At 34.9% G+C, this 10,358-nt stretch overlaps 1 protein-coding gene across 2 annotated transcripts; it reads right to left on the reverse strand.

Annotated features, from left to right (window-relative positions):
- Positions 1 to 4,617: 4,617 nt before the first annotated feature.
- On the reverse strand, positions 4,618 to 9,287 carry LOC112775569 (vesicle-associated protein 2-2). 2 transcript variants are annotated; one of them, XM_025819270.3, is made up of 9 exons: positions 8,970 to 9,287; positions 8,561 to 8,627; positions 8,072 to 8,142; positions 7,899 to 7,980; positions 7,245 to 7,360; positions 6,969 to 7,139; positions 6,049 to 6,570; positions 5,414 to 5,491; positions 4,618 to 4,997 (listed from the first exon to the last, which is right to left on the reverse strand). In XM_025819270.3, the coding sequence occupies exons 2-9, from the start codon at positions 8,610 to 8,612 to the stop codon at positions 4,887 to 4,889; spliced, it is 1,203 nt and encodes a 400-aa protein (XP_025675055.1). In that variant the 5' UTR covers positions 8,613 to 8,627; positions 8,970 to 9,287; the 3' UTR covers positions 4,618 to 4,886. The 2 variants fall into 2 exon arrangements, with proteins under 2 accessions (XP_025675055.1, XP_025675054.1); XM_025819269.3 differs by having other exon boundaries at positions 8,561 to 8,844; positions 8,970 to 9,238.
- Positions 9,288 to 10,358: the final 1,071 nt, after the last annotated feature.

Genomic DNA, 10,358 nt, shown 5'->3' on the forward strand with positions numbered 1-10,358 from the left:
CTCTTGCTAACAACTGCACTACGAACAATTGCTACGAAGCAAAAGGGACAAACTCATTGAAACCACAAATTTTGTAATTCTAAAAAACTTAATACATACAAAAATTCAAGGCATGCAGTGTGCCTAGTGCATTATCTAGGTAAATTACTTGCTACTACACTTAGCAGTAAAGTATGGTCACAGAACAGTCCCTACTCTGAATTGCATTAAATTGCAAGACAATTACATGAACCAACAGAACCAAGTACAGGATACATCTTACGAGGATCTTTCAACTACAGCAAAACGGGCTAACAGCTACTTTCGTTGCAAACATGTCACAAAGAATTACAAGCAAAATTCTACAATAACTTGCATTTCAATTGTTAACTGTGTCACCTCTCATTTGGCAAAGTTCAAATAAAAAAATTTGACTACACATCAACACTATATGATGAGTGATTAAACCAGGAAGATGGTTAAGTGGACAAATAAATCAATAACTCAAATTTAACAGGTTATTTAACTGATAAAAGGTTAATTTTTTCATACTTGCTGGAACATGTACCTGTTCAATTAACCTCACTTCTCCTCTCAGCAGAGATAATATTCGCCAGCAGAAATCCAATTTCACAGTCCAACATACATACACGAAATACCATTGGAAGACATATCTGAGCAAGTTTTCACAGCAACTCCTGAGAAATGCGTTCACTCAATAATTCAATTTCTAAATTCTATCCTATTTTCGGCAAATTGTTGACAGGTCTGAACAGAGAAGCCGAAATTAAATATCAAGTAGTTAACGTTTCTGAGAAACGAGCAAAACATAAAAGACAGGAATGCAAGCAAAAGGTACCTCACAAACGGCGACGACCTTGGGCACAGCTACGGCTCCGTCGCGACGCACACCCTCAACTTTCTATTCGGCAGCGGCGGCTCAAAACAGTTGGCGCTTCCGGGTCCACCCAGCCGAACCCCGCAACACTCCCCACGGGCCGTCATCAATCGGACGCAACACCGGTGAAAACCTGGGGTCCAAGCGGCGGGGGCTCCGGATCCAGCCTCAGTTGCCCGCAGAGGAGAGCAGGAACGGTGGCTACCAGGAGAAAGGGGGTGAGGGTGCCACTATCGAAAACGAAATCGTTTTTGGGGGGAGGTGGAGGGTTAGGGTTCTTTGCTGATATTAAAGGGCATTTTAGTAAGTTTCCAAATTTAGTCTTCAATTTTTACTTCAAACCAAACACGATACTGGGACATAACTCAGTCTTGTACACCATCACACCAAACACAATACTATACTTATTTCTGTCTCTGTCTCTTGGTCTCTGTCTCTCTGTCTCTGTCTCTCTGTCTCAGTCTTGCAAACAAACGCTACCTTAAATACTAACTAATGACTAGTAAGGGTACAACAGTATTTTTAGTGCTAAAATCCACTTCTGGGGCCCACTTGGTGAGTGTTCGGGCTGAGCTTGATGAGATCCACGTGCTATGAGGTCTTTTGGATGTGGAATGCCAGCTAGGGAGTCATCTCTGGGCATTTGGACATTGGGCTCTGCTTCCTTGGGCGCTGGACGCCAGAAAAGGGCAAGAAGCTGGCGTTGGACACCAGTTTTGGGCCTTCTATTCTACAACAACGTATAAACTATTACACATTTCTGGAAATATCTGAAAGTTAGCTTTCCATAGCCGTTGAGAATGCTCCATTTGGACTTCTGTAGCTCTAGAAAATCTCTTCCGAGTGCAATGAGGTCAAATCTGGACAGCATCTGCAGTGCTTGCTCTGTCTCTGGATCAGACTTCTGCTCCAGCTCCTCAAATTCAGCCAGAAAACACCTGAAATGGTGCAAAAACACACAAACTTAAAGAGAAATTCAAAAATGTGAATTTAATACTAAAACCTCTAAAAACTTAATGAAAACTAAGTAAAAATATATGACAACTATGCCAAAAAGCATATAAAATATCCGCTCATCAATAGTGCTGAGATAATACCCATACACATATATTCTCGAAGCTGTAAAATAGTCGATAAAGGACCTCGCCAACTCCTCGAAACAAGATCTTAAACCTGCAGGTATCTTAGAAAACCAAAGTAAAGCAGCACCATCTAAAAAAGTAGGAAATGATCGACAAAGTATGGGGTCAGAGGCACCGTTAAAGAACATCATGGATTGGAACTTCTTGAGGTGTATACGGGGATCTCCGAACCCTTCATATGGCTTGAGTGCCATTGGCAAGACAAAATTCTTCGGCGTCTGATATTTGACAATCTCTTCCGAGAAAGGGTTGTCAATCGTCAGTCTTTCTTTTGGTGGGGTAACCTCCTGGGAACCAGAGTCTTGTGGATGTATACCATTTGAAGTCGTACTCTTGGGATCCTCCGTATTCGATTTCCTGTTCTGAGATGCTTCGAAAAGGTCGGCCATTCTCTTAACCTCGGCCAGAAGGGTACCATTCATGGCTACCAACTCGTCATTAGTTGGAGGGGGGTCTGAGGTATGCCGTCATCAGCCATGATCCTACAAAAAAGTTGGAAATAATAAAGTGCGCGTGGAGGTCAAATTAAGTTTCGGGTCCCACGGTGGACGCCAAATGTTCTGCTCCGGCTGTAGTACCGCCGACTTGTAGTTTTAGCTCGGGGCAAAATATAGCTCGGATCCTTGGAACTTGTCAATCCTTCCACCAGCCAACACGTCGGAGGGAGGACCTGCACAAAGCACTCCAACGATCAAGTCAATAGAATTTCTAAGGGAGTAAAGTGGGAACCTTGCGGTAGCTTTTTTCTTCTGTTTTCGTTGCTTGTCCTTGGATCAGAGGTCGTATGTTATTTTATAGATGATTAACATGGTGGTGCTTGGTAACGGCTTCATGATTGTTAGCTTTGTTTGTTACGTAGTTGGAGATCTTTTTAGTATTTAAAATCGTACCAAGATTGTTTCGTACAAGTAGGGTATACCCGAGGTTCGAGTTTATAACGGTTAGACCGAGGTTTTACTTGGTATAGTCCACATGGTATTTTTTATTACAGAACCGTTAATGACATACTGATGAGATAGACTCACAATTATCATATTGGACTCTGTGATGACTATCTGATGTAATAATTAAAATTTTTTAACCTCAATTTATTCCTAATCTTGCATGACAATCATCAGTTTATATAGCACGCTATTAATGTGGTACTGTGACAAAAATAGAGTCAAGGACTAACTTAAATCACTGATGCTAAGTTGGGGAATAAAATTGATTGAATTAAGACTTTGAAGACCAGATTAAAGTGCCAGTGTAACTTTAAGAACCAAATTGCATATGTTAACGAAAATTGATGTTCCCGATTTATTTTCTTGAAAGAAGAAAAACTAATCTTCTCCTCAGCCGCAGAAATGAATGAAGCGTTTCAAAGGAGAAATGTTACCTAACTCTCTTTTTACCTTCAGTTATGCTACTTGTTTTTTTTTTTTAATTATTATTATTATTCAAACAGTTATGTTACTTGTTGATAAAGCTATTTGTGGCTTTCCCTTCATTTTCTTTTTTGCAAGTTGTCCATGTTTATAGTTTATACCCGACTATATTCAATTCTCAGTTTAAGAAATGAATATATTACTATCTTCGAAAACAAAAACAAAACTTATATATACAATGCATATTTAACTTATTTAAAATTTATGATAATCAACTAGGGAGCCATAATGTAGCATTAGGCACCAAATATGAATATCATAAATGAAGCAATGTTGGAGAATTAATTTTCACATTTGATAGAGTTGAAGCTTGTTTTGTGAATAATTAAGTAGCTTGTGACGAATACAGTCCCGAGAGTGTAACACCCTATGATATACGGATATTGACACAGATATGGGACACGACACGACATAGGACACGTCGATACGCGAATTTTAAAATTTTAGATGACACGGAAACACGCATACATATAAAATATAAAGTATTTTTTAGATAAATCGTAATGATATTTTAATATTTTATTGATATTAAAATATAAATTAAATTTTTAATTATTTTTAATGTCTTATTTTAATTATATCAAGTATTTAAAATATTTTTTTATTTTAATAAATAATAATATATATTATATCTAAATTTATTTAAGAATATATGTTAAGAATAAGACTGGACACGCTGACACGTGATGGTATTTAGGTGTGTCCAGGCGTGTCCGGAGAAGAATTTTTTATTTTTTTATTAAGACACAGTTGGACATAGCAGACACGCGTATCAGACGAGTGTCGGAGAGTGTCATGTCCGAAAAGTGTCCAACACGCAGACACGACAACTCAGCGAAGTGTCCATGCTTCATAGGCAACACCTCAAACCGAGTTCAAAACTTTACAAGCCCCTTTAAATTGATTCCCCACCCCAAATGTGATACTCCTCCCAATAGCACACTACAATCTGACAATCTCCGTCGTCACATTATCCGAAGCAACTCCTTACATTAGAAGAAAACAAAATTAAAAATCACATAGTTTGTTAGGTAATGATAATCTTGATAAGATATATTTTGCTTCAATTTTATTATTTTAATTTTCAGTATTGCAAATTGAGATGCTCTGATCAAAGACAAGTTTACAAAGAGAACCATAACAATCCCAACTCAAGTAGAATACACAACAATTTCCAACACAAAGTCATCTGGCTGATTGCAAATATCTCATTACCTTTACAAGCTTGTTCATCATGGCAGTTTTCCATATACAAAAGCGGAAAAATACATGATTGTAGACTACACAGATCAGATCAGATCAAACATCACTGACCCTCAAGTATAAAGATCCTATGAAATTTATCGATATAATGAGGGTTTATGCCTAAACTTCTGCGCTATTATCAAACATGTCTTGAAGCAAACTCTAAATGTTAGTTGTTTCCTGCATATTATGGTGTCAACAGTGAAGGTGGTATCCCAAGAACACACAGACAAGCGCCACCATACAGACATAGAGAAATGGAAACCCGACTTGAACCTTTCTTGGACCTCTCTTGGTAACCTCTGCCTGAAAATATAAAACAAGGCAGCCTTACAATCAAGAAATGAGGCTTTCTTAAGTTTTACAAGAGGATCATCAGACACCAAAATGAGGAAATGGTAGAAAGTAGAAATTACGCTCAAGTTCATGTCACAAATAATTCGAATGTAGCAGCCAGTATATCTTATACGCACAAACTTCAAGTAAGAAAAAGGAGAACTACTATCAACAAATGACAAAAAACAAATGATAGAGAGGATATATACCTGACCAGTGACAAGTATTTTCTTTTGATTTCCTTATTAAATAGTACTTTAGTTACTAGAATTATGATGGATTTGCTTTACATAAACAATTTCAGGAATTATGGTAAGAACCAATGAGCCATGGCTGCAACATTTTACTAGTGAAACCAGTAAGTGATTTTCAACTTTCAAGCTTACCAGCTTTTCTTGCAAGATTTTTGTTTCTTGATAGTTTAGCCTCCTCTCCTCTGTTAACTTCGATATTGTTACTGCAGACTGCAAAGGAGGCAGAAACTTGATCATCACTTCAATTAAATAAATATAAATATGGATAGCATAAAACTCAAGAACCGCTATAACAACCACCTTCCTTAGCGAAGGAATGCATGACTACCAACCATGATTGCTTCATTGCTATTGTTATAACACAGGTAAACTGAAAAAGATTTTTTGCAGAGATATTTGAGCATAGGTAATATCATGGGCTTACAACTATTCAAATATAAGGAAGTTAAGTCTGTTAATACAGTTCTACCCTATGGTGGACCTTAATCAAGATACATAACAAACATAACCCCCCCCCCCCCCCATACTAAATAAAAACAAGTGTGTAACCTACCACACTAAACTGGAAAGGCACTAAATAAACATTTGGAACCTCCCAAATGGAAAGAGAAGCCCAAAAAGAGTGGTAAGAGGAGGAATTAATAACTAGTTTCTTTATCTGGTTGCCAGCGAAATTCATATTTGCTTCAACATGCAAGCCTACTACTGGATTGTCATGTCGGAAAGTAGATAGAAAAATTTCATTATATAATGGTAGAATGCCTCACCTCATTTAGTTTTGACTCAAGTCCATCTAGTTTTAGCTTCATCTCTTCAATAGCTTTCACTAATTTCAGCTCCTCTATTCCCTTCACAACTTTTAACTCTGATTCTTTTTCTGGCTTCAATTCCTTTACATTCTTTACTGTTTCCAACTCCAAATCTTTTGACAGTTTTAGCTCGGATTCTTTTTCTGGCTTCAGTTCCTCTACATCCATTACAGATTTCAACTCCTGATCCTTTGACAATAACCGTGCTTCCTTTTCTAGCTTTGGTTCCTCTATATTGTTTATTTTGTTTAAATCCAGAGCTTTTGACACCTTTAATTCTGCTTTCTCTGGCTTCATTCCCTCTACATCCTTGACAATGTTCAGCTTCTCATCTTTTGACACTTTTAATACTGCTGATTCTTCTGGCATCTCTACATCCTTCATAGTTTTCACCTCTATATGCTGTGTTGGCTTAAAATCCTGATCCTCTTCAAGCTTTAGTAACTCTTTGAAAATGTGATGATCTGGATTCTTAAGAGCCTACATATTCAACAAAAAACACTAACAAGTATGAATTGGAATTTTAAAATTGATAATCCATATACATGCACAAAGAGTAACAATATGATAATAGAGTGAACATGTTATAAATTGATTAGAGTAAGGACTAGAGGAAACAAGGAAGGTGAAGAAAGGTCTAAAACAGCCTTAACTGTATGTTATGCAACTGCATGATATATAATTGATAATGTACTTTTCAGATTGGAAGGAAACAATACATAGATAAAAACTAACAAATCCATACAATATGTAATGACTAATGAGAAAAATCAATTATCTTTCTTCAAGGACTTGAAATCTTCACGAGAGAGAAAGAGATGGGTAAAAGGAAATAACATAGACCCAAACATCAGTTAATCAGTTAAGTATTCTCTAACCATGGGTTCTGGGGATTGGATTTCATCGGTAGTATGTTTCTGAAACTTTTCATGATCAAGCCCATTCTTGAAGTCTCCAGTAATAGGAAAGAATTCTGGTGAATTGGGTTTGCTGGTCAGGGATACTTTCAGTTTATTTTCTTCAATGTATCTGCTTCCATCTTTGACAAACTTTATTGTGAAACAGGAGTCAGAAATATGAAAATTTAGAAATTATGATAAAATCTATCAGAGTAGATATCAAGCCTAAGCCTAACTAATATCCGTTATCCGTACCAAGCTGGAAGTAACATCATCACTAGTTGTTTCAGAAGAAACCATTGTGCTTTGGATTAAGAACTTGTCCCTGCACTCCATATCTAAAGGTGCTGACCGTTGAGCTTGCATTGTAACTGTTTGATGCAAAAGTATAAACAGTAAATATTCAACTTGGGGGAAGTGATACACAGAATAAATTATCAAATCTGCAAAATTCATTACCCACTGATAGTTATTGGAAAATGGATATTTCTCAAAAACAAAGTGTTGAGGTTAAATTCTTTGTTCAGAAACTGCTGGCTACCAAGCAAGATTATGTTTGGACCACAACAATTTATAGTCGAAATGCTATTATATGTAATCAAAGAAAACTGTAAACACAAAACATAACCCTATTTGATTCTAGCATAATGTGCTCAATTCAGGTCCACTTAGCATCTATGCAAAAATTTTCCACCAGAATGACTATACTTGCAAGACAGCATTAAATTTGAAGATGAATTCAGGTGAGAAAATTACAAGCAGCCCCCTCCAATACCAACCAGAACAATAAATACTATTATTGAATCCCCCTTACAAGTCACATAAAATCCACTTACACTGACTTAGCATGGCAAAACAAGTCAAAGGGTTTAAAGGAAAAATAACAAACAAAAACAAAAGACAGATTACCAATGAATTCACAAGTAGCTTTAGGTGAAAGAACGCCAACATTAGGCCGCACTGAATATTTCTTAGGGGAAGTTGTCTTCACCTGAAAATAATAGACCAAATCAAAAAATTATTTCTTCATCATTCAATGCCAATAGTGCCAAGGAGTGTGGATCAAAGGAACTTGCTCAGACCTTGAAAGCAACACAGTGGTTGGTGATATTAGTCAACTGAACCGAGCATGAACTTTGCTTCTTCAATTCAACTATGAATTCCAAAAATTAGAATAAAATTAAAAATAGGAAAACAAATTGCCGTATCAGACAATTGATAGCACATGCACAAAAATGAAAACGAAATGAACTATTATTACAGCAAAATCATGAACTTAATTAGCTATATTTGAATGGAAAGACAGGCAGATACGTCAAACTCTAATCACAGACACACAGCATGCATTCTTTGACCAATTTCGAGAGGGAAAAAAATTATCTTCCCCTTAATTTTTTTTTCCCAATTTTTTTTTTTTATCTTATTTTATTTTTCAACAAAAGTCCTGGTAAGTAGTAAGATTTTGATTATAAACTATTTTAGACATGAAAATAAATTAAATGAAACTACAAGCATCGTTCGCATCAAGCATAAATCCCAATACAGTTTGTATCATAGAGAATTTCACTCACATATGAACTTGAGTTCCTTGGGTTCGATTTCGAGAAGATGCACCTTGCTCATGATTACACCGAAGGACTGTAGTACTCCCAAAACAGAAAAATAAAATAAAATAAAATCGAGATCAAGCAACACCTAAAACGACAGCGTTTCACCGAAATCGTTCACTTCGAGGAAGAAGAAGAAGAAGAAGAAGAAGAAGAAGAAGAAGAAGAAGAAGAAGAAGAAAAGAAGACGAGGTTGGAACGAGTCAAGTAGTCGCAGCTCAGCGAGTCAACTCAACTGAACTCGTCCTCTGTAATAAAAATAAAAATTAAAACAATCTAGATTATTCGATGAACTTAAAGTTCTCAAAATTCAGCGGTATAAAAGTTTTTAAGTTAAGCATTGATATAGAGAAGCAAGAAGCGTAGCACTCACCCGATTCGCAGAGGAAAGAAGAATGAAACTGAAGTAGCTCTAGGAAATTAAAACAAGTAGTGAGTATTTGTTTAACGAAGAATCATGGTTATCAAACGAGAGAATTAAGAAGTGTGATCTTCTTCCTCTTAATGGTGGAGTGAGCTACATAGACTGAGAGAAATTAATTAATGGTGCCGTGTTTGTTGAATTAATAATTAACGAATAATAATAATAATAATAATAATAATAATAATAATAAAGGGCAAGAAAGAAGGATCCGTCGTCCCAGTGTAAAATAAGAACGCTTTTTCTGATTTATAATTTTTAAAAGTAATAATTATATTCGGGAAAAATGGATTATATATTTATGGTGAGAAGGGGGGCGCACGTAGCAAAGCAAGAGGAAAGGGACGTTGTGAAAGGCATGGGTTGTACCGGCAATTTACCGACACGGAGCCAGTTTTGTTGGTTTTCTTTACTTTACAGTTTACACGGCTCGGCGCACTCGCTTAACAACCAACTAGGCAATTACCTTAATATTGCAAATTTGTATAATATTATTCATCCGTAGGTGTTGTGCATCCCCTAACTTTTATGCCTTGTAAATAATTACTTTTAATGTTAGGGTTTCAATCACCTAATTTAGCTAATAAATGATCCAAAGAAACGAATTGGATACTTTCTTTTTAATGGATAATGTCACTTTTTTTTATATATTATTTTTATATTTAAATTATTTTTTATTTTTATGAATTCTCTTTCTTCGTTAATATATTATATATATACACTAAATATCAATTATCAAATCAGTTATTTGTATAAAATATATATTAAAAATATAATAATATATGTATCTACATAAATATATGATGATAAGAATTAAGGTAATTTTTTCTTTAACAAAGATCAAGATAATTTTAAAAGGATAATTTTAATATGTCTATATTATTGTGATTACGATAATAATATTTTAAAAAGTGTTACTAAAATTAAAATATATTTTTTTATTATATACCAATATCTTTTAAAAAGTATTACAAAATATAAAAAAAAATATAACTTTAGTTTTAGCAATACTTATATAACTATTATAATCATAATAAATATAGACATTCTAAAATTCACTTTTTAAAAAGTATTTTATTTGTTGGTCTTATTTATTGGGGATTAAGATAGGTAAGATTATGCAATTAATCAAATCTTGACATGTAGCATGTTTGCTTTGAGAAAAGAAGAGTTTAACTACAATAATTAAGATAAATACAGTAAATTAGATGGTAAATTTTTTAAATGAATAAACAAACACTAATTATCAATTTTAGTAAATTAGTAAATAATTGCCAAATTTCAAAAAATAATACAATAATTAAAAAAATAGGATAAAAAATTAAAAAATTCAGTGTCTCA

This window comes from Arachis hypogaea, chromosome 19 (assembly GCF_003086295.3).
Source record: "Arachis hypogaea cultivar Tifrunner chromosome 19, arahy.Tifrunner.gnm2.J5K5, whole genome shotgun sequence".
In the NCBI taxonomy this organism is placed as follows: Eukaryota; Viridiplantae; Streptophyta; class Magnoliopsida; order Fabales; family Fabaceae; genus Arachis; species Arachis hypogaea.